Source organism: Pelophylax lessonae (assembly GCF_965119305.1).
Source record: "Pelophylax lessonae genome assembly, chromosome: 3".
Taxonomy (NCBI): domain Eukaryota; kingdom Metazoa; phylum Chordata; class Amphibia; order Anura; family Ranidae; genus Pelophylax; species Pelophylax lessonae.
The window spans coordinates 514,851,540-514,877,059 of record NC_138770.1 but is presented as its reverse complement, the minus strand read 5'-3'; the positions used below and the strand labels follow the sequence as shown (position 1 = coordinate 514,877,059).

The 25,520-nt window shown below is 41.5% G+C and overlaps 1 protein-coding gene across 2 annotated transcripts in view; it reads left to right on the top strand.

Moving 5' to 3' along the window:
- MTHFD1L (methylenetetrahydrofolate dehydrogenase (NADP+ dependent) 1 like) overlaps positions 1–25,520 on the top strand; it is a 562,387-nt gene that overhangs the window by 288,149 nt on the left and 248,718 nt on the right. For both annotated transcript variants that reach the window (XM_082251220.1, XM_082251219.1), the window contains exon 21: positions 25,174–25,313. In XM_082251220.1, coding sequence (XP_082107346.1) covers positions 25,174–25,313 — 140 coding nt within the window. The remainder of the gene's footprint in view (positions 1–25,173; positions 25,314–25,520) is intronic.

The window sequence follows — 25,520 nt, the reverse complement described above, 5'->3', positions numbered from 1 at the left end:
TCCACATGCCTCCTCTTTATGTATCCCCTAGGCCTCCCGAGGACCGCCTCTCGGAAAGCCACCAATAGACTGGGATTACTGCCCACAGTAGCAGGGGAGGTCCCTCCCCCCCCCCCCGAAGCAGACCAATAAAGGACTGCCAACAAGATCTCTTCAAAGCTGGAATTCTCCAAATAAGTTGAACACCATATACACGGCTGAGGCGCATCTAGACTGACCAGAATCTCCGGTCCCAGGGCCGCGCCAAACACCAGCGGGAACACAGCCCAAAGAGGCACAGGCAGCCACCGCCACATATGCCCTTCCTATTTTATCAGTATTTCAACCCCCAGCCCCCCCCCCCCCCCCCCCAAAAAAAAAACTTTTTTTTTTTTTTTTTTTGTAACCTTCATATTGCTTTTTAATTTATCCTTTATCAGTTTTAACTGCCTCACTTTGATTGGCCTTGTAATTTATCTATATACGCTCCTAAATGGGTCCGCTCTAATCTCTGACCTTTGCATGCAGTCATTTTTGTCTAGTAAGGCTCCATGTACACGGGACATTGTTAAAAGTCCCTTTGAATGCTGGAATTTTTAGGACGTTTGAAACGTCCATTTGGTCGCGTTTGTACCCGCGTTTAGCAGCGTTTAGCGGGCGTTTGCGTTTAGAACCGTTCCTAGGAGGTCAAAAAAATGATTCCCCTTTAAAATGGAAAAAACGCAAACGATAAACGCGGGTCATCGCGTTCGGACGCGTTTGTGCGTTTGAAACGCCGGGAAACACACGTTCGAACGCAAATAATTGCGTTCTAAAAAAAGTCCCTGAACGCAACTGCCTGCAAATGACTGTAAACGACCTGATGTACATGGACAGATAAGATAAAATGTAGATGGGTTCAGGGGCTTCTGAAAAAAACGCCCAACTGCTCCTAAACGGCCATTTCCAGTGTCCCGTGTAAATGGAGCCTAAGGGATATTTTTTTTAACTTGTAACACTGTTATAGGTTGGATTTGTTTGCAAAGTATTTTTTGTTTCCATGCTTTATCTTGTTTATATGAAAATCCTTAATACATTTAGATTGAAAACATTTTTATTCATTCTATAATAACGTGAATTTTACGTTTTTGGATACTTACCTGGCAGTCATCCTTGAAAGTCCCCCCCCCCCTTTTTTTTTTTTGTCAATACAAAAGTTCCGCAACACACTTTCCAGCTAGCTCGCCTTTACTCCACAGTGTGGCTTTACATATATCTTCAAATGTATGCAATAAAAGCCTCTATTTTTAGACTGAGCCGTTTAAACAGTTTACCTAGGATTTTTGCTGCCAAGTTGTATTGCTTTACATTTTGCCCTGCCAGCTGCACGTTTTTTTTTTTTTTTTTCTGCCACTTTAAAACTTATCTGGGCTGTTGCCATTTCTTAGATGATTGAGGAAGGCACAGTAGTGATAGCAATGTCACCATTCTGTTTATGCAGTACAGCCGTTTTGTGAAACCTGTGAGTTGCCAAACAGAATTACAAATCGTTTGACAAGTAAAACGGTTTACTTACATATATAAGTATTTTAGCTGCATTTATGGCAGTGTGGCTGCAGTTCTCTTCTACTTATATAGAAGAATTATTATAATAAAAAGTGTAGCGCTAAATATGAATGATCATGAATACAATGAAAAAGTTCATTCAGAAAATATTGTAAAGGCGTGGGGAAAAAAAAGGGAGTGACCCACAAAAAATGTCCAATTCTGGATTTAAGTTGGCTTGAGAAAGCCAACTTACTGAAATCCTATTTAAACTTCTTCTTCTTCTTCTTCTTCTTCTTCTTTTTCTGGCCGCAAAATTTTTGGACACTAACTCCTCCTAGACCGTTCAAGCTACATACTCCAAACTCGGGTCAGACCTTCATACTGTTCTGACTCGGTGTGCTATATCTTTTTAGACTGGTTTGAGTTACGGTTTTCTTAAAAATTAATATTAAAAATCATAAAAATGCCCATAGACTTTCATTGACAGGATGTTCAGATGACCCAAGCTCCAAATCCTATTGGACTCAATCAACATGCTAGTAACTTTGATAATCATGCTAGCGATATGGCTAGTCACTTGCTAATTATGCTAGCAACATGCTAACCATGCTAGAAACATGCTAGTCACATGCTAATCATGCTAGCAACATGTTAGCCGCATGATAATCATGTTCGAAACATGCTAGAGAAATGCTAGTAACTTGCTAATCATGCTAGCGACATGGCTAGTCACTTGCTAATTATGCTAGTGACATGCTAGATACCTTGCTAATCATGCTAAGTACATGCTAGTCACTTGCTAATCATGCTAGCAACATGCTAGCAACTTTGCTAATCATACTAATGATGGTAGTCACTTGCTTGTAATGCTAGCAATATGTTTTAACCCCCTCCCATCCGCGCTACAGCCTATATACGGCTGCAGCGCGGACTTGAATTTTCAGGATGCCGTTTTTAAACGGCCTCCAGTGACACGCCCCCCACGCGCTCCCGCGAGCGCGCATCGGGGAGAATCTGTGTCGGTCGTGTCCCTTGGACACGGCCGATCACAGATCGTGGTGAATGGCCAATCACAACGGCCATTCACCACGTGATCAAGCCGTTCAATGAGAGATGATCTCATATGTAAACATATGAGATCATCTCTCATCGCCGGCGCTCCTTCCTCACACAGACACTGCAGTGTGAGGAAGGAGGGGGAGCCAACAGCCGCTGGGGACACACAGGAATGTAATCAGGGCACTGATCACCAGTGCCCTGATTACTAAAGGTAAAAAAACCACACACATTGCCCCCCTATCAGTGCCCACAGTGCCCGCCATCAGTGCCCCCATCAATGCCCACAATCAGTGCCCATAGTGCTGCCAGTCAGTGCCTGCTCATCTAGGCACTGATGAGCACTGACTGGCAGCACTATGGGCACTGAGTGTGGGCACTGATGGTGCTGCCCATCAGTGCTCATCAGTGCCACCCGTCAGTGTCCATCAGTGCCATCCGCCAGTGCCCATCAGTGCCGCCTCTCAGTGCCCAGCAGTGCCACCTCTCAGTGCCCAGCAGTGCCACCTCTCAGTGCCCAGCAGTGCCACCTCTCAGTGCCCAGCAGTGCCGCCTATCAGTGCTCATCAGTGCGGCATATTAGTACCTCCTCATCAGTGCCCATAAGTGCCACCTCATCAGTGCCCATAAGTGCCACCTCATCAGTGCAGCCTATCAGTGCCCATCAGTGCAGCCTATCAGTGCCCATCAGTGCAGCCTCATCAGCGCACATCAGTGAGGGAGAAAAATTTATTTTCAAAATTTACTCGCAGAAAATAAGAAACTTTTTTTTTTTTTTTCAAAATTTTCTGTCTTTGGTTTTTTTTTTTTTTTTTTTTTTTTTACAAAAAAAAAGAAAAGAGGTGATTAAATACCACCAAAGAAAGCTCTGTTTGTGTGAAAAAAATGATAAAAATTTCATATGGGTACAGTGTAGCATGACCGCGCAATTGTCATTCAAAGTGTGCGAGCGCTGAAAGCTGAAAATTGGCCTGGATGGGAAGGGTGTTTAAGTGCACAGTAGGCAAGTGGTTAAACTTCTTAAACTTTTAAATCTTTTTAAACTTTTTTTAAACTTTTCACATTTTCAAACTTTTCAAACTTTTCAAACTTTCTAAACTTTCTAAACATTTCAAACTTTCTGGTCAGGCTTTCTCAAGCCAACTTAGTTTGTCTCGACAAACTTTTTTTTCTAGTTTTCTTATTGGACTTTTTGTGGGTCACTCCTTTTTTTTTTTTTTTTTCCCACGCCTTTACAATATTTTCTGAATTAACTTCTTTTCATTGTATTCATCATCATTCATATCTAGCGCTACACTTTTTGTTATTATTGTTATTCTTTGATCACTGTCTGTGGATCATGTGTTAGCTGCTTTGTACACTATCATATTTTTTTCCATTTGTATCATTTCTTAGCGCAGAAATTATCCCCATTTTTTCCATAGAAGAATTATTACTTTGTACTCTAGAACATGCTATAATGGTGCAATGACCTGTGTTTTTTTATTTATTTTTATTTGGTGTAGTACAAGGTTTTTGTGACCTCCTGCCTTTCCTTTTAGGCTTTTTTTTTTTTTTTTGGTGAGAGTACAATTTTTTTGTGGGTACACTTCAAAGTAGTCCAGCCATTTTTTTTTTTTTGCACTAACTTGATATGCCGCCAAAGAAAATTGGATATTAGACGTGCTTCAGTGACACTCCACATGCTTTTAGACTGATTTGGAAAGTTTTTAAAAGAGGATTTTACAAGTCTCCAGAGATATAAAGGAGGAAGCTACCCTTGGCCTGCTTTTCACAGACCCCCCCCCCCCTCTATCCAGCAAAATAAATAGTGATTTGGGCAATAGGTTGCAGGCAACAAAAGCTGAGCTCTTTGAACTTCTAGTAGCCCTGATCTGTCTTTGAAGATCAATGAGAAAGTTTTTCTATAGATTAACATATATTAAATTAACACATGATGCTTCACTTATACTTTAAAGTGTGATTGTTTTCATTCAGAATCTTTTCATTGACTTTTAAAAATGAAATATGCTGTATGTTTTATGCACTATGGGAAATATGCAAGTACCACACTATTGCTAGTACAGAATACATTGTTGATGCTTTATAGTTCACCTTTTTTGCACCTGTAACCTATTTTCTCAGTTTATATTCATTCAATTTCTGTACCCCTTTTCATGCATTGTTTTACGGCCTCCTCCCACCCTTTCCAAAACTGAATTTACTGGTTAGTGATGATACACAGGTTTAGCCTTTTGTATCGGCAGGAAGCTGTGTTTTGGAATCATCCAAGCCTCATTGTAATGGTTAGTTATGCACACTGTGGCACACAACTGCCTGATTGAATCAATGAACCAGTGAAGTTTGCAGACTTTTTTTTTTTAATCCAGTTTGTTTAATCACAGAACTAAAGAAAATTGTGATTGGGTGTTAAAAAAAAAAAAATATATATATAAAGCTATGGTGGCCGATGGAGAGGAGTTATTGTTGAGTTGCATGCTAGATCGGCAGAGGTAGAAGTTGCATAGACTGGATCTCCAAAATGGATGCCTGCCTGCCATTACTCCAAAAATACCTTGCCTGGAAATGGTTTTGTCTCAGTCCCAGGGTAAAGTCCTAGGTTTCCAAATACCATCAGCATGCGGGTGTTGGGCAAGGAATTGATCAATCTAGGGCTAGTCGAGAGGGAAAATCTGTTGGTGGTGCCTTAGATGGGGTAAATCCTCACTGTCATGGACAGAAGGGGTGCAACCCCTGGAGAGCCCATAGGGGAATAGTAGATATGGCTTGTTCCACGGGGACCCATCTCTAATTGCTACGCAGTTACACCAATCCAGGACCCTATTAAGGTGTGTAGTATGATGGTAACAAATTGGGTCAGGGAAGCCCATTTTCTCTGGATTGCCTCGATAGACTTACGGTACCTGCTCTTTTTTTTTGGTTTGCAGTTAGCCCAAAGGAATTGAATAAATTCCTCCTTGAACTACTGTAGAGAGCTGGATAGGATAGGTATCGGGAGGGTTTGGGAGCTGTAAAGTAGTCTAGGAAGCACATTCATTTTTAAAATGCTTTTCCATCCAAATCAGGTGTGTGGACTGCTGTCAACGTTGGAGGTAATTTCTAATGGTTATGAGCAGTGTTGAAAGTTAGCCTGGATTGTGGTGTCTAGCATCTTGGTACGGAAAACTCCTAGATATTTAAGTGAAATGAAGATGAGAGGGGACAGCCCTTGCAGGTGCCATTCACCAGACTGAAATCCAAGGAGAGTACTCCATTGGCTTTGGCCGCAGTGGGACTGGCATAGTGCATTGATGCGTTTTTTCATACTGGCACTGATACCAATGAACCTCGCCACCTTGAATTTAGGAGCAAAAGCAGGTTGAAACATCTTCTAGTACAGCAGTGTGAACCCATCGGGGCCTGGTGCTTTCCCAGAAGACCTAGACTTCAAGGAAAGCATGAAGTCCTCTTCGGTGAGGGAATGGTTGATTTTGGCACATTCCATTGAAGATAGATTCGGGAGGGATGAATTTGAGAGGTATTGGAAAATAAGGTAATCTCTTTGGTCAGAGAGACGAGAGTAGGGTTAAGTAAAAATCTTAAAAGGAGTCCGCAATTTCCTGAGCTTTAGTGAGCTTTGTGCCTTGAGGGGAAATATGGTAAAGGATAAAGAACCGTGTGGACTGCGTATGGAGGGATCCTACAAGGAGTCTGCCTGATTTATTTCTGAACTTGTAGAAAAGGCAGAAACTACATAACATTTTTTTGTTAAAACTTTGGGGAGGAGCAGGTGGTTAACCTGTTCTCCCAATGATTTTAGGTCAACTGCCAATCAACACCTGAGACTTTTTTTTTTTTTGGCCTTAATGACACCCCTTGGCATCTTGCTGATTTGTGTGCTTTAACATGCACCAAAATGCATTGTAACATGGTACCATGTGTTTTTGGTGCAGCACAACTTTTAAAGTGTCAGGCCTTTCCTTTTTAATATTTGTCATGCACAGAGCAGCCTATTGAAATTAATAGGCTGCCTTAGGCTTTATTTACACTAGCAGCTTCTAAACTTAAGTTAAGGAGCATTTTAGTGTTTTCTTTTTTTTTTTTTTTTTGCTAATGCTCCTAAATTTAACTCTATAAAAGCCGATGTGTCCATGTACACATAGGCTTTAAGCACAGTTTAGGAGCTGTTGCGTTTAGGTGAGCTTTAACCTCCCTCTCCTGAACACAGAAGAATCACCTTCAGGATAGGAATGTTTTCATGCGGCTAAGACGTGCCGCAATTTTGCATTTGGCTTCAGTAAATGTCCAAGTGTACATGAAGCCTTAAGGAGACGTGCAGTAATGTGAGAAAAAGTGGCACATGCACAAAACATAATTTCCTGAATGCACATTTACTGCTTTTGAGACAATCGGTCTATGCACATGTGCCACTTATGCAGGTAGTGGAACATGGCTGTTTTCTCCCATTTATATCTATGGGCAGCTGTATGCAGCCTCAGGTTCTCCCTGGCACTACAATATGCAAGTTTTACTCTGTAACGATTAGTGCACTTACAGTATCTCACAGAAGTGAGTACACCCCTCACATTTTTGTAAATATTTTTATTATATCTTTTCATGTGACAACACTGAAGAAATTACCCTTTGCTACAATGTAAAGTAGTGAGTGTACAGCTTGTATAAAAGTGTAGTTTTGTTATCCCCTCAAAATAACCCAACACACAGCCATTAACGCAACAAAAGTGAGTACACTCCTAAGTGAAAATGTCCAAATTGGCAATTAGCTATTTTCCCTCCCCGGTGTCATATGACTCGTTAGTGTTACAAGGTCTCAGGTGTAAATGGGGAGCAGGTGTGTTAAATTTGGGGTTATCGCTCACTCTCTCATACTGGTCACTGTAAGTTCAACATGGCACCTCATGACAACTATCTAAAGGATCTGAAAAAATAATTTTTGCTCTACATAAAGATGGCCTAGGGCAGTGATGGCAAACCTTGGCAAACCAGATGTTTTGGAACTATATTTCCCATGATGCTCATGCACTCTGTAATGTAGTTTAGCATCATGGGAAATGTAGTTCCAAAACATCTGGGGTGCCAAGGTTTGCCATCACTGGCCTAGGCTATAAGCAGATTGCCAAGACCCTGAAACTGAGCTGCAGCATGGTGGCCATCATACAGTGATTTAACAGGGCAGGTCCACAGGCCTCGCCATGGTCGACCAAAGAAATTGAGTGCATGTGCTCAGCGTGCTATCCAGAGGATGTTTTTGGGAAATGGAGGTATGAGTGCTGCCAGCATTCCTGCAGAGGTTGAAGGGGTGGGGGGTTAGCCTGTCAGTGCTCAGACCATACGCCGCACACTGCATCTAATTGGTCTACATGGCTGTCTTCCCAGAAGGAAGCCTCTTCTAAAGATGCACATGAGAGCCCGCAAACAGTTTGCTGAAGACAAGCAGACTAAGGACATGGAGTACTGGAACCATGTCCTGTGGTCTGATGAGACCAAGAAAAACTTATTTGGCTCAGATGGTGTCAAGCGTGTGGCGGCAACCAGGTGAGGAGTACAAAGACAAGTGTGTCATGTCTACAGTCAAGAATGGTGGTGGAGTGTCATGGTCTGGGGCTGCATAAGTGCTGCCAGCACTGGGGAGCTACAGTTCATTGAGGGAACCATGAATGCCAACATGTACTGTGACATACTGAAGCAGAGCATGATTCCCCTCCCTTCGGAGACTGGGCTGTGGGCAGTAGTCAACACAACGAACCCAAACACACCCCCAAGACTACCACTGCCTTGCTAAAGAAGCTGAGGGTAAGGGTGATGGACTGGCCAAGCATGTCTCCAGACCTAAACCCTATTGAGCATCTGTGAGGCATCCTCAAACGGAAGGTGGAGGAGCGCAAAGTCTCTAACATCCACCAGCTCTGTGATGTCGTCATGTAGGAGTGGAATAGAACTCCAGTGGCAACCTGTGAAGCTATGGTGAACTCCATGCCCAAGAGAAACATAGAAACATAGAAACATAGAATGTGTCGGCAGATAAGAACCATTTGGCCCATCTAGTCTGCCCAATATATCTGAATCCTATGAATAGTCCCTGGCCCTATCTTATATGAAGGATAGCCTTATGCCTATCCCATGCATGCTTAAACTCCTTCACTGTATTTGCAGCTACCACTTCTGCAGGAAGGTTATTCCATGCATCCACTACTCTCTCAGTAAAGTAATACTTCCTCATATTACTTTTAAACCTTTGCCCCTCTAATTTAAAACTGTGTCCTCTTGTGGTAGTTTTTCTTCTTTTAAATATGCTCTCCTCCTTTACCGAGTTGATTCCCTTTATGTATTTAAAAGTTTCTATCATATCCCCTCTGTCTCTTCTTTCTTCCAAGCTATACATGTTAAGGTCCTTTAACCTTTCCTGGTAAGTTTTTTCCTGCAATCCATGTACTAGTTTAGTAGCTCTTCTCTGAACTCTCTCTAGAGTATCTATATCCTTCTGGAGATATGGCCTCCAGTACTGCGCACAATACTCCAAGTGAGGTCTCACCAGTGTTCTGTACAGCGGCATAAGCACTTCTCTCTTTCTACTGCTTATACCTCTCTCTATACATCCAAGCATTCTGCTGGCATTTCGTGCTGCTCTATTACATTGTCCTCCCACCTTTAAGTCTTCTGAAATAATTACTCCTAAATCCCTTTCCTCAGATACTGAGGTCAGGACTGTGTCAAATATTCTATATTCTGCCCTTGGGTTTTTACGTCCCAGGTGCATTATCTTGCACTTATCCACATTAAATTTCAGTTGCCAGAGTTCTGACCATTTTTCTAGTTTTCCTAAATCCTTTTCCATTTGGCTTTTCCCTCCAGGAACATCAACCCTGTTACATATCTTTGTGTCATCAGCAAAAAGACAAACCTTACCATCGAGGCCTTTTGCAATATCACTTATGAAGATATTAAACAAAATTGGTCCCAGTACAGATCCCTGAGGTACCCCACTGGTAACATGACCTTGTTCTGAATGTTCTCCATTGACTACAACCCTCTGTTGTCTGTCACTCAGCCACTGCCTAATCCACTCAACAATATGGGAGTCCATGCTCAATGACTGCAGTTTATTGATAAGTCTTCTATGTGGGACAGTGTCAAAAGCCTTACTAAAATCTAGATATGCAATGTCTACTGCACCTCCACCGTCTATTATTTTAGTCACCCAGTCAAAAAAGTCTATAAGATTTGTTTGACATGATCTCCCTGAAGTAAACCCATGTTGTTTTTCATCTTGCAATCCATGGGATTTAAGATGTTCCACAATCCTATCCTTTAATAGGGTTTCCATTAATTTGCCTACTATTGATGTCAGACTCACTGGTCTATAGTTGCTCGATTCCTCCCTACTACCTTTCTTGTGAATGGGCACGACATTTGCCAATTTCCAATCTTCCGGGATGACTCCTGTTGCTAATGATTGGTTAAATAAATCTGTTAATGGTTTTGCCAGCTCACCACTAAGCTCTTTTAATAATTTTGGGTGTATCTCATCAGGACCCTGTGACTTATTTGTCTTCACTTTAGACAGCAATCTTAGAACGTCTTCCTCTGTAAAGACACATGCATCAAACGATTCATTAGTCATCCTTTCAAGTGGAGGTCCTTCTCCTTCTTTTTCTTCTGTAAAAACTGAACAGAAGTATTCATTAAGGCAGTCGGCTAGCCCTTTATTCTCTTCTACATACCTTCCGTCCTTTGTTTTTAATTTAGTTATTCCTTGTTTTAATTTCCTTTTTTCATTTATATATCTGAAGAATGTCTTATCCCCCTTTTTCATAGACTGAGCTAGTTTTTCTTCTGCCTGCGCTTTAGAAGTTCTTATAACTTGCTTGGCCTCTTTCTGCCTAATCTTGTAGATTTCCTTATCTTCATTGCTCTGGGTTTTTTTATAATTACAAAATGCTAGCTTTTTATTTTTAATGATTTGGGCCACTTCTGCTGAGTACCACAGTGGTCTCTTCCTTTTTTTGCTTTTACTGACAAGTCTAATGCACTTTTCTGTTGCCTTCAATAATGCACCTTTTAAGTAGTCCCATTTCTCCTGGACTCCATGTAATCCGTTCCAGTCTGATAAGGACTCATTTATGACTAATTTCATTTTTGAAAAGTCTGTTTTTCTAAAATCTAAAACTTTTGTTTTTGTGTGGTGCGACTCTTTCACAGTTCTTATATTAAACCACACTGACTGGTGATCACTGGATCCCAAGGTTTCGCCTACAATGACATCATATACCGAATCCCCATTTGTGAATACCAGATCCAAAATGGCCTCCCTCCGGGTTGGCTCCTCAACCACTTGTTGCAGAGACAACCCCAGTAGGGAATTTAGAATATCTGTACTCCTGGTAGAACTTGCTATTTTGGTTTTCCAGTTTATATCTGGAAGATTGAAATCTCCCATAATGATAACTTCTCCTTTCATTGTCATTTTAGCTATTTCTTCAACTAGTAGATCATCTAGTTCTTTAACTTGACCAGGTGGTCTATATATCACACCTACACGAGTTACTGCATGATTAGCAAACTGCAACGTAACCCAAACTGACTCTATGTTGGCCTCACCAACTTGTATTAGGTTAGATTTAATGCTATCTTTCACATACAGGGCCACTCCTCCTCCTTTCTTGCCTTCTCTGTCTCTTCTGTATAAAGAGTACCCTGGTATGGTTATGTCCCAGTCATTTCTTTCATTAAACCATGTCTCCGTAACAGCCACTAAATCTACATTCTCAGATGCCATAATTGACCCAAGTTCATTGATTTTTTTACCTAAACTGCGAGCATTTGTAGACAGGACTCTGAGCTTATCATTTCTTAACCTCTGTGCTTCTGACCTGTTCTGGCATTGTTTCGGGGGGCAATTGGACTCTTGTAATTCCACTCTTTTGCCCCCCCTTCCTAGTTTAAATACTCTTTAGCAAATTCTTGGAGTTGTTCACTAAGTACATTTGTTCCTTTGAGAGAAAGATGCAAACCATCTTTTTTGTACAGTTCCTTTCTATTCCAAGTAGAGCTATCATGAGAAACAAAGCCAAATCCTTGCTCTTGACACCATTTACTAAGCCATATGTTGAACTCCTTTATGCGCCTCTGCCTATCATTCTGAACATTATGCACAGGCAGAACTTCAGAAAATGAAATGGTGGATGCAAAATCCTGTACGTCATTTCCAAGTGTGATAAAAGATTTTTTCACCTCTGACACTTCATTGCAAGCCAGGTCATTTGTCCCTAGATGGACAAGAACATCCACGTCCCCTTCCTGCTTTGCTTGCTTAACAATATTAATAATACGTCTTCTATCTCGTCTAGCAGTAGCACCAGGGAGACATCTCACAAAACCATTTTCTTTAAGCTCCACACTTCTTATGATTGAATCACCCAGCAACAGCTGCTTCCTTTGAGACTTCACTTCATCTTTTTTGTCCTTGGCTGCAGTCTTGCATACATTAGACATAGGAGTCGATGGTTTCTCACCCTCTGTGCTTGAGTCCATATCCATGTTGTCCTTACATTCTGAGAGTGCTGCAAATGAATTTTGGAGAACCACCGACTGTGGGACATATCTTCTATCCACCACTCTAAGTCTTCCTGAACCTACAGTAACCCATCTGCCATTTCTGGGGGTCCTCTGTGGCAGTGGCATTGCAGCAGTCCCAGATGGAGTTTGTTTAACAGATAATTTAAATATCTCTGATTTCAAAAATGCAATTTCCTGCTGCAGTAAGGAGAATTGTCTACAGATCTGACAGCATCCGAATCTCCAAAGAGTGGAACATGAAATAAATGCAAAACAATTCCTGCACTGAACCAAGTCTGCCATTTTAAAGAGGAGAGAAAAAAAAAAGAAAAGAAGAAAATTTGTAAATTTAAGTCAAACAAATCTTACCTTTTTTTTACTTTTTTTCCCACCTTCCAGCCTACCTCCTGACTATCTCCTGCAATATCTCATTCACTGTACTTAAAATGGTGTACTTGCAATGGTGTACTTGCAGCTAATGAATTAGACCAGCTAATGAGTATTTCTCTATATATACACACTCCTTCACAGCTCCTCCCCCAGCAAAAATTGTAACACCTTAATGGGCTAGTCTCATTAGCAAATGCACAATAGCAGACACCTGACCAAATTCCTTTCCTCTTCTCAAGCAATGGTCAGCAAAAGAAACACAGATGAGTTGGTTGCAAACTCCAAGCCAATTTCTTTCAGTATCTCTTCAGTCTCCTGCAATATCTCATTCACTGTACTTAAAATGGTGTACTTGCAATGGTGTACTTGCAGCTAATGAATTAGACCAGCTAATGAGTATTTCTCTATATATACACACTCCTTCACAGCTCCTCCCCCAGCAAAAATTGTAACACCTTAATGGGCTAGTCTCATTAGCAAATGCACAATAGCAGACACCTGACCAAATTCCTTTCCTCTTCTCAAGCAATGGTCAGCAAAAGAAACACAGATGAGTTGGTTGCAAACTCCAAGCCAATTTCTTTCAGTATCTCTTCAGTCTCCTGCAATATCTCATTCACTGTACTTAAAATGGTGTACTTGCAATGGTGTACTTGCAGCTAATGAATTAGACCAGCTAATGAGTATTTCTCTATATATACACACTCCTTCACAGCTCCTCCCCCAGCAAAAATTGTAACACCTTAATGGGCTAGTCTCATTAGCAAATGCACAATAGCAGACACCTGACCAAATTCCTTTCCTCTTCTCAAGCAATGGTCAGCAAAAGAAACACAGATGAGTTGGTTGCAAACTCCAAGCCAATTTCTTTCAGTATCTCTTCAGTCTCCTGCAATATCTCATTCACTGTACTTAAAATGGTGTACTTGCAATGGTGTACTTGCAGCTAATGAATTAGACCAGCTAATGAGTATTTCTCTATATATACACACTCCTTCACAGCTCCTCCCCCAGCAAAAATTGTAACACCTTAATGGGCTAGTCTCATTAGCAAATGCACAATAGCAGACACCTGACCAAATTCCTTTCCTCTTCTCAAGCAATGGTCAGCAAAAGAAACACAGATGAGTTGGTTGCAAACTCCAAGCCAATTTCTTTCAGTATCTCTTCAGTCTCCTGCAATATCTCATTCACTGTACTTAAAATGGTGTACTTGCAATGGTGTACTTGCAGCTAATGAATTAGACCAGCTAATGAGTATTTCTCTATATATACACACTCCTTCACAGCTCCTCCCCCAGCAAAAATTGTAACACCTTAATGGGCTAGTCTCATTAGCAAATGCACAATAGCAGACACCTGACCAAATTCCTTTCCTCTTCTCAAGCAATGGTCAGCAAAAGAAACACAGATGAGTTGGTTGCAAACTCCAAGCCAATTTCTTTCAGTATCTCTTCAGTCTCCTGCAATATCTCATTCACTGTACTTAAAATGGTGTACTTGCAATGGTGTACTTGCAGCTAATGAATTAGACCAGCTAATGAGTATTTCTCTATATATACACACTCCTTCACAGCTCCTCCCCCAGCAAAAATTGTAACACCTTAATGGGCTAGTCTCATTAGCAAATGCACAATAGCAGACACCTGACCAAATTCCTTTCCTCTTCTCAAGCAATGGTCAGCAAAAGAAACACAGATGAGTTGGTTGCAAACTCCAAGCCAATTTCTTTCAGTATCTCTTCAGTCTCCTGCAATATCTCATTCACTGTACTTAAAATGGTGTACTTGCAATGGTGTACTTGCAGCTAATGAATTAGACCAGCTAATGAGTATTTCTCTATATATACACACTCCTTCACAGCTCCTCCCCCAGCAAAAATTGTAACACCTTAATGGGCTAGTCTCATTAGCAAATGCACAATAGCAGACACCTGACCAAATTCCTTTCCTCTTCTCAAGCAATGGTCAGCAAAAGAAACACAGATGAGTTGGTTGCAAACTCCAAGCCAATTTCTTTCAGTATCTCTTCAGTCTCCTGCAATATCTCATTCACTGTACTTAAAATGGTGTACTTGCAATGGTGTACTTGCAGCTAATGAATTAGACCAGCTAATGAGTATTTCTCTATATATACACACTCCTTCACAGCTCCTCCCCCAGCAAAAATTGTAACACCTTAATGGGCTAGTCTCATTAGCAAATGCACAATAGCAGACACCTGACCAAATTCCTTTCCTCTTCTCAAGCAATGGTCAGCAAAAGAAACACAGATGAGTTGGTTGCAAACTCCAAGCCAATTTCTTTCAGTATCTCTTCAGTCTCCTGCAATATCTCATTCACTGTACTTAAAATGGTGTACTTGCAATGGTGTACTTGCAGCTAATGAATTAGACCAGCTAATGAGTATTTCTCTATATATACACACTCCTTCACAGCTCCTCCCCCAGCAAAAATTGTAACACCTTAATGGGCTAGTCTCATTAGCAAATGCACAATAGCAGACACCTGACCAAATTCCTTTCCTCTTCTCAAGCAATGGTCAGCAAAAGAAACACAGATGAGTTGGTTGCAAACTCCAAGCCAATTTCTTTCAGTATCTCTTCAGTCTCCTGCAATATCTCATTCACTGTACTTAAAATGGTGTACTTGCAATGGTGTACTTGCAGCTAATGAATTAGACCAGCTAATGAGTATTTCTCTATATATACACACTCCTTCACAGCTCCTCCCCCAGCAAAAATTGTAACACCTTAATGGGCTAGTCTCATTAGCAAATGCACAATAGCAGACACCTGACCAAATTCCTTTCCTCTTCTCAAGCAATGGTCAGCAAAAGAAACACAGATGAGTTGGTTGCAAACTCCAAGCCAATTTCTTTCAGTATCTCTTCAGTCTCCTGCAATATCTCATTCACTGTACTTAAAATGGTGTACTTGCAATGGTGTACTTGCAGCTAATGAATTAGACCAGCTAATGAGTATTTCTCTATATATACACACTCCTTCACAGCTCCTCCCCCAGCAAAAATTGTAACACCTTAATGGGCTAGTCTCATTAGCAAATGCACAATAGCAGACACCTGACCAAATTCCTTTCCTCTTCTCAAGCAATGGTCAGCAAAAGAAACACAGATGAGTTGGTTGCAAACTCCAAGCCAATTTCTTTCAGTATCTCTTCAGTCTCCTGCAATATCTCATTCACTGTACTTAAAATGGTGTACTTGCAATGGTGTACTTGCAGCTAATGAATTAGACCAGCTAATGAGTATTTCTCTATATATACACACTCCTTCACAGCTCCTCCCCCAGCAAAAATTGTAACACCTTAATGGGCTAGTCTCATTAGCAAATGCACAATAGCAGACACCTGACCAAATTCCTTTCCTCTTCTCAAGCAATGGTCAGCAAAAGAAACACAGATGAGTTGGTTGCAAACTCCAAGCCAATTTCTTTCAGTATCTCTTCAGTCTCCTGCAATATCTCATTCACTGTACTTAAAATGGTGTACTTGCAATGGTGTACTTGCAGCTAATGAATTAGACCAGCTAATGAGTATTTCTCTATATATACACACTCCTTCACAGCTCCTCCCCCAGCAAAAATTGTAACACCTTAATGGGCTAGTCTCATTAGCAAATGCACAATAGCAGACACCTGACCAAATTCCTTTCCTCTTCTCAAGCAATGGTCAGCAAAAGAAACACAGATGAGTTGGTTGCAAACTCCAAGCCAATTTCTTTCAGTATCTCTTCAGTCTCCTGCAATATCTCATTCACTGTACTTAAAATGGTGTACTTGCAATGGTGTACTTGCAGCTAATGAATTAGACCAGCTAATGAGTATTTCTCTATATATACACACTCCTTCACAGCTCCTCCCCCAGCAAAAATTGTAACACCTTAATGGGCTAGTCTCATTAGCAAATGCACAATAGCAGACACCTGACCAAATTCCTTTCCTCTTCTCAAGCAATGGTCAGCAAAAGAAACACAGATGAGTTGGTTGCAAACTCCAAGCCAATTTCTTTCAGTATCTCTTCAGTCTCCTGCAATATCTCATTCACTGTACTTAAAATGGTGTACTTGCAATGGTGTACTTGCAGCTAATGAATTAGACCAGCTAATGAGTATTTCTCTATATATACACACTCCTTCACAGCTCCTCCCCCAGCAAAAATTGTAACACCTTAATGGGCTAGTCTCATTAGCAAATGCACAATAGCAGACACCTGACCAAATTCCTTTCCTCTTCTCAAGCAATGGTCAGCAAAAGAAACACAGATGAGTTGGTTGCAAACTCCAAGCCAATTTCTTTCAGTATCTCTTCAGTCTCCTGCAATATCTCATTCACTGTACTTAAAATGGTGTACTTGCAATGGTGTACTTGCAGCTAATGAATTAGACCAGCTAATGAGTATTTCTCTATATATACACACTCCTTCACAGCTCCTCCCCCAGCAAAAATTGTAACACCTTAATGGGCTAGTCTCATTAGCAAATGCACAATAGCAGACACCTGACCAAATTCCTTTCCTCTTCTCAAGCAATGGTCAGCAAAAGAAACACAGATGAGTTGGTTGCAAACTCCAAGCCAATTTCTTTCAGTATCTCTTCAGTCTCCTGCAATATCTCATTCACTGTACTTAAAATGGTGTACTTGCAATGGTGTACTTGCAGCTAATGAATTAGACCAGCTAATGAGTATTTCTCTATATATACACACTCCTTCACAGCTCCTCCCCCAGCAAAAATTGTAACACCTTAATGGGCTAGTCTCATTAGCAAATGCACAATAGCAGACACCTGACCAAATTCCTTTCCTCTTCTCAAGCAATGGTCAGCAAAAGAAACACAGATGAGTTGGTTGCAAACTCCAAGCCAATTTCTTTCAGTATCTCTTCAGTCTCCTGCAATATCTCATTCACTGTACTTAAAATGGTGTACTTGCAATGGTGTACTTGCAATGGTGTACTTGCAGAGGGGTTAAGGCAGTGCTGGAAAATAATGGTGGCCACACAGAATATTGACACTTTGGGCCCAGTTTGGGCATTTTCAATAAGGGGTGTACTCACTTTTGTTGCTAACGGTTTAGACATGGCTGTGTGTTGTTATTTTGAGGGGACAGCAAATTTACACTGTTATACAAGCTGTATACTCACTACTTTACATTGTAGCAAAGTGTCATTTCTTCAGTGCTGTCACATGAAAAGATAATATAAAATAAGTATAAAAATGTTAGTGGTGTACTCACTTTTGTGAGATACTGTATATCAGCTTTTCTCTGTCGCTCATTGACAGACGTAGTCTTCTTGATTCACATCAATTGGGTTATGTTGTCTCCGCAGGAGTAGGACTAGGCAGAAAGAAAAAACGTTCTGGCTCCACCCTAGGGGCAGTCCCAGAGGGTATATCCTCCCTCTCTCTGCTACAAGGAATCAGTTTTTTTCTGTCTAGTCAGGAGTAAGGACCTAAGTTCCTTGCTGGGATCTTTTGGTCCTCGCAAGATTTTTTTCTAGAAAAAATATTTTTTTAGGTAGTTTTCTCCAGTGTTTTTTCCTGTGAGATCTTCAAGCAATTATGCCGGATCTGGGCGACACTAGTGGTCACCCCAGCTGGCCTACGAGCGCGCGCAGACCATTGCATCGCGCTTGGTCGGCCGCGACACATTCAAGTAAGTATGCGGGGCCGGGCGACGGGCTAGATGTTGAGATCCAGTGGTCACCCCGGTTTCTGCCTACGAGCGCGTGCAGACCAGAGCTCCGCGCTGGGTCGGCCGCGACGGAGTCCCATTGGAGGGACTGACCTTGCGAGTTAAGTCTTGGTTGGACGCCAGGAACCAGAGAGTCGAGGCGTCCGGAGTGGTCAACAACCCCCCACCCCGGTGGAGAGGGCATTGTGAAGAGAGGGTGCCTGTCGGTCGGTATGGTGAGTAAATGTTTCCTTTTTTTTCTCGTTATGAGGCAGTGTGGAATATGGGCCCCTCCATACATGGTCAGTATCTATCTGACACTAAAAGTCCCCCTTGTAAATACAATGGGCAAGCGGACTTGGTTTGGGAGCTAACACTCTACCCAGCAGACTGCAGTATTGCAGTAGACATAGGAGGCATAATCCTACCTTAATTGTAGTGGACCTCCTGCAGATCGATAAACCGCCATCAGCATGATATACAGGTGGATGTGCTGGGAAAACGAGACTTCCGCAATCCCCCGCCATTTTGCTGTAGACTCGTTTCGCAAGACTGATTCACTTTTTGTGATCCCGGATGGACCCAAAAAGGGGTTGCCTGCATCTGCCGCGACTATTTCCAAATGGATCAGACAGACGGTGGTACAGGCTTATTCTATTAAGGGTCGGGAGCCCCTGTTCCCTGTTAAGGCGCATTCCACTCGGGCACTGAGTGCGTCATGGGCCTTTCGCCATCAGGCGTCGGTGGTCCAGGTGTGCAAGGCGGCTACCTGGTCGTCGGTGCATACCTTTACAAAACATTATAAAGTTGATGTAATGGCATCGTCTGATGCCTCGTTTGGCCGCAAGGTTTTGCAGGCCGCCATTTGAGGAGACCAGTGGTCTACCTCGAGGGTTTTTTTCCGTTGGAAATTTTTATTTGAGTCTCATTCTTTGTTTATAATGAGCCTTTAAAACTTCTAGTTGGCACCGGTTGGGCCTTCTAGATTGGATTTTGATTTCTGTCAATCCCACCCCTCATTTGTGGCACTGCTTCTGGATGTCCCAATTGATGTGAATCAAGAAGACTACGTCTGTCAATGAGCGACAGAGAAAATCGGATTTTTGTAAGATCTTACCGTAAAATCCTTTTCTCTTCGCTCATTGACAGACTTAGTACCCGCCCCTCTATCATTGAGTTGGGTTGGGTTAAATTCTCTGTTGCTGCTTTATAACAGAACTGATTCCTTGTAGCAGAGAGAGGGAGGATATACCCTCTGGGACTGCCCCTAGGGTGGAGCCAGAACGTTTTTTCTTTCTGCCTAGTCCTACTCCTGCGGAGACAACATAACCCAATTGATGTGAATCAAGAAGACTACGTCTGTCAATGAGCTAAGAGAAAAGGATTTTACGGTAAGATCTTACAAAAATCCGATTTTTGTTGGTTGGCACGTGAGCACTGAATCACAACTGGTTCAGTCTCCCTCCAAATGGGTACTGTGCAGTTCAGGAAACTGTTCTATAAATATGGGGGATGGATGCAATGCTGGTTATGAGAAATCACATATGCAAAGTCTAATATACTGTATTTCCCCTGTCGCTTGTACTGTATTTGTAAATTTAAGATACAATGAGGGTTTCTAAGATCCCTTTTGGAAAAGTGTCTCCACTTTTGTATTGAGCAAGCGAATGACAGGTCCGTCTCTGCTCACTGTGCAGAGTGGAGACAGAGACAGTCCCTCTCTCCTCTATGGGGAAATCAGCTGAAAACAGACCGCCAGTCTGAATTTTGCGGGCAGGATCGGATGGCAGTGGATGCCAACGGACATGTTCGCTGACATCAGCCACTCTATAGGGGAGACTGAAGAACTGACAGGCAGACCCGAATGGACAGCCCGTGTGAAAGGGTCCTTAGAGAGTAAGTGTGTCTCAAAAGTAAAGATGGGCAGAGGTTCATCAATCTATATAATGCTGTGCCTAAACTTGTTTAACAATTTTCAGAATAATGTTCCTCAACCTAAAATTGCAAAGACTTGAAATATATTAGCTACAACAAATGTTAAGATTCCGAGAATCTGGAGAAATCTCTGTGCACAAGGGACAAGGCTAAAAAGCAATATTGGATGCCTGTGATCTTTGGCCCCCAAGAAACAAAAGATCATTTAAAATAGTCTGTTACAAAGTGGAAAACTGTTTTACATTCTTTTTGGCAACCATGGGTGTCGCATCCCAACCATGGGTGCCGCATCCCCGGATTAGAGGAGAGAGGGACCTTCCCCCTTCATTCAGGTCAAAAGCCTGCATCTCTGTATAAGAGTATGGAATGGGGGCAGCATGCACATCTGGAAAGGCTGAAAGATATATCCAAGTTTTAGAGCAGCATATGCTCCCATCCAGAGGACTTCTTTTTCCGGGAACGCCTTGCATATTTTAGCAGAACCATGCTAAACCACATACTGCATCTATGACAACAGCATGGCTTCCTAGTACCCAGAGTCTGGGTGCTTAACTGGCCTGCCTGCAGTCCAGACCTTTTAACCAATAGAAAATATTTGGCACATATTGAAAAGATAAATACAACAAAGACCCAGGACTGTTCAGCAGTTAGAATCCTTTATCAGGCAAGAATGGGACAACATTCCTCTCCCAAAACTGCAGCAACTGGTATCCTCAGTTTACAGAGTGATTTTAAGAAGAGGGGGTGCTATATACCTTGGTAAACATGGCCCTGTCCCAACTTTTTGTAAACCTATTGCTGCCATCATTTTCAAAATTACTTTTTTTTTTTTTTTTTTTTAATGATCCACTGGTACAATAGTCTCAGTTTAAACATTTGATGTTTTTTTTTTATTGTGAACAAAATATGGGTTTATGACATTTGAAAATCATTGCATTCTGTTTTATACTTCACACCGCATCCCAACCTTTTTTTTGGAATTAAGATTGTGTCATACAGTATGTGTTTTGTAGGGAACAAAGAATCCAATGTGAAATGTAGTGTATAATGCATCTTATATTCTTAAAATATTTAACGCATAAAAAAAAAAATTATCCAGGCCCCCATGCACTGCATATTAGCACATTATGACAGACTTACCTGTCAAAGGATGCCCACCAGCGCTGTGCTGTCAGTGATCAGGCACTTATTTTCATCTGGTCATCTTCTGAGTGCGTTTGCTTGAATCGCCAGACTACAAAGACATCCTTTCCGAGCATTCACATGGGAGTCCCATCACATGGCACAGAGCAGGTGCCGTAATTTATTCGGATCTGTGCATGCACAGATAAGTGTTCATTACCACTAACAGGCAGGAAGAAGCATTTATGGCAGAAGAGGCCAATAGGGTCTCCTATGCCATAAAACTATGCCTGTCAGCGGTTTTTATTAGATTTTGTTTTTTGTTTTTTTTTATTAGATTTAATAGCACTTTTATTCACCAATTATTAAAAATGTTTCCTAATGCATATGCTCTGCGTATGCTGATAATTTCCTGCTTTGTGAGCTGTCCCTAACCCAGATGTTGGGTTCTGCTGAGTATGTTTTAAGTGGTTTTAGTGTAGCATCTCTGAATCTGTGAATCTAGCTAAAAGCTAGGAAGGCTACTTCTCACTAGGTCACCATCCGACATGGAAGACTTAGTGAACTTGGTAAGAGTCTCTGGCTTTCAGCTTATGAGTTTTTCCATGGGATATCCTCTCCCTGCAGCTAGGTCTGGACCAAATTAGCCCTATAAAGGGCCTGGTTTCTGCCCTTTCTATCCTGTTTCAAAGGCCACTCCTGATGGTTTAGGGAAAGAAAATTGCATAATGTATGGATAGCCTTTTCTTAATCCTCACTCAAGCAACCCTCCTCCTCCATGCTGTGTAATGGTCTCCCAGATCCTGTTCTCTAAGGCACTCCTGCCAGCAGGCACACGCTGACTTTATCACATACGATGTAGAACAAATACATCCACTCCAGTCCACTCCTAACCGGGAGTTTCAGAAAGAAAGATATTGTCGGCCAGGGGAGATAAAAATGAGTTTGGTTTTTCAGCCCTTTCCTCTACCCTCTAGATTTAAAGGAGAAGTTTGGGGTTAATAAAAATGTACATGCCTCCATGCTGCAGCATCCATGTTACACTACAGCTATTCAAAATGAACTCTTAACAGTCAGCTGTTGGTCTGCTCTTGGCCAAGTACAGTGACTCAGTCACAGCACCCTGGTTTGCGCATTCAGTGCTCACAGGTAAGACAGACTCTGGAGGAGTGGGCATAGCTGTTCCTGCCCTTAGCTGCACATTAATAGGTGGAGCCAAATGTCAATCAGGCAGCTAGGTGTATCCCCACAATATTGTCGGCAGCTTTTCCTGAGCGTGGTGGGGTTTTATTATTAACCTCAAACTTCTGTAAGTCTAGGTGGTAGATCAAAGGCCTGAAATATTTACCTTATTCCTCACTGCCCGGTCAACAGCATCCTTCTTTACAAAGCAGCAGAATTATTTGTTCTACATCGTATGTGATTTGGCCAGGAGCAGACCAAGAGCAGACGGACTACGAGCACAGTTGCAAATATATGCGTAAGCTGCAGTGCCCACGTTAAGGCTGCTCTGTAAACTGCAGTCTTAACTCTATAATTTGAGAGTCTCCTATTTTGGAGCACATATAGCAGTGGATAGATTAAGGTCGGGTGTGCCAGGGAACCCGCTCCTCCTTAAAGGCACAGGGACGTATGTGAAGGAGCTTAATGGCAGCAAAGGTACCCTGTGCATCCCTACACTCAATTCAATCAACTGAACAAAGTGTACACCTACCCTAAATCTATCCACTGCTATATGTGCTCCTACTTGGGAGTCTCAAAAGTATAGTGTTAGGAATGCAGTATATGGAGGAGCCTTGGCATGGACACCTCAGCTTAAGCATATATTTGCAAATATATGCAAACAAAACCCTCCGTGTTTAAATTGTTAGTGTCAATTTTGGTTAGTTTGCAGGCTGGCTAAAATTTGTGCTGGGAAATCTTTTGTTTGTGATGTGCGTTGCCTTCCATGTGCACTGCTAGGGCTAGTTATAGGTTGGGGTGGGTGCCACCTTTTTGTTCACATGAGCATTATTACCCCAACACCAAAATGAGTAAAAATATTACCGAACAAAATAAACGTTTAAATATTATTGGTTAATGAAATAGAAACAAACAAGAAAAAATCAGCAAGAAAATAATTGGATGAGAATAAGGAGTTAAATAGGGAAACTTAGAGTAAATTAATGGTCAATAAGGGGTTTAACAATAAATATTTAAAAAAACAAAACAAAATATTTTTTTACTTGTCAGGTTGCTTTAACCATTTCTGGACCAGAAGATTTTTCCCCTTAATGACCAGGCCATATTTTTTGATTCGGCACTGCATTACTTTAAAGGACAATTGCGCGGTCGTTGATGTCCTTTTTTTTCCCCACAAATAGAGCTTTCTTTTCTTTTGGTGGTGTTTGATCACCTCCTGAGATTTTTTTTTTTTTTTTTGCACTATAAAAAAAAGCGACAATTCTGAAAAAATATATATTTTTCACTTTCTGCTATACAACATTCCCAAAAAAATCTAAATTTAACATTTTAGGCCGATTTTTTTTTTTTTTTTTTTGTTTTCTGCTACATATTTTTGATAAAAAAGAGCGTATTTTGGTTATTGCGTCTACTAACTACGGGAAAGATTTGTCATTTTTATTGTGGTGTTTTTTTTTTTTTTTTACTAGTAATGGCGATCTGCGATTTTTAGCGGGACTGCGACATTGCGGCGGAAAGATCGGACCCCTAACTGACATTTTTGACACTTTTGGGGGGACCAGTGACATTACTATGGTAATCAGTGCTATAAATATGCACTGTTACTGCAATAATGACACTGGCAGGGAAGGGGTTAAAACTGTGTGGGTGATCAAGGGGTTAAATATGAGCCTAGGGGAGTGATTCCAACTGTATGGGGGCGAGGCTTATGGAATGGCCTTGGAGACCTGTGATCCTATATAGAAGGATCACAGGAGCTCTGTGGTCATTCCAGAGAGAACGGTCAGCTGTGTTTACAACAGCTGTCTGTCGTCCTCTCTGTAAGGGGAGCGATCATGGGTGGCAGGCGGCAAAAGGAGCTGACTGCCCCATGCATTGGAGTCTCCGCTGCTGAGATGGGGTGGGAGCGGGCCGCCGGCAGCGCGCACTCGCACCCTAGCTGCAGGTGCGCGACTGACGTAGCCCTACGTCGGTTTGTGCAGGAGGGCCAGCCTGCCGCAGTATATATGCGGTGGGCGGTCTGGAACCGATTAACTGACATAATCTGCAGGTCGAACTATATTATGCCTTTTATCTGCAGATGAATAAGCAGAATGATACAGAAGTAACAATGTTATGTTTTATCTTTCTGTAGTGTTTGAGCAAGTGTTAAGAACACTGTTAGAATGCTTTTTTTATTGACAACTGAAGCTGCCAAACTTCTCTGTGTACACAGCAATGATGCGTTGATTAATCATAGCCGAATTACTGTGTTAGTAGAATCAGCCAGGTTTACAAACAGCTGCAGTACTTTAGGATCTACCTGAGTGAAAAAAAATGTAAATTAATTGTGTAGCCTATGGTCTTACATGAACATTTGTTGGTAGTTACTTATGATGTGACCAAGTAAAATATGGAATAAATTCCTTAATACAAAGGCAACTGGTTATTGGGCCTGAACCTATGCATAGTAGTAGGATAAACCTGGGCTTATAAAGCAAGTACCTGAAGTAGCCCTATGGATCAATAATTTTATTGTTATCCATGCCTAGCAATGGTCAATACCATTGTTCAGAAGTTGCTATATGGTAATATTTATTCTGTTACCAATATTTTTTTTTTTTTTTAAATCCTGTTGCCAATTTTGATACATTGTACACTGAAAGCTAAATGTACATAATTCATGGACTTTGACATAGTAGTGGTTTAGAGGATTACTTAATGTTCGTTATTAATGTTTGTTTTTTTTGTTTTTTTAGTGACCGAAGCTGGATTTGGTGCTGACATTGGAATGGAAAAATTCTTCAACATTAAGTGCAGAGCTTCTGGCTTGATTCCCAATGTGGTTGTTCTTGTTGCTACTATTAGAGCTCTGAAGATGCATGGAGGAGGGCCCAATGTAAGTTCTGTATGTTACAACACTTAGGCCCCTTTCACACATACGGTCCGTTTGTCTGTTTTTCATCCATCTGTTGACGGATCAAAAACGGACATCAATGCATCTCTATGTAAAAATGGATGACAACGGATGATCATCAGTTAACATCCGTTTTCATCCGCTTCCGTCAATGTCCGTTTTTTTGGAACGGATGAATGCCCTTTTTTC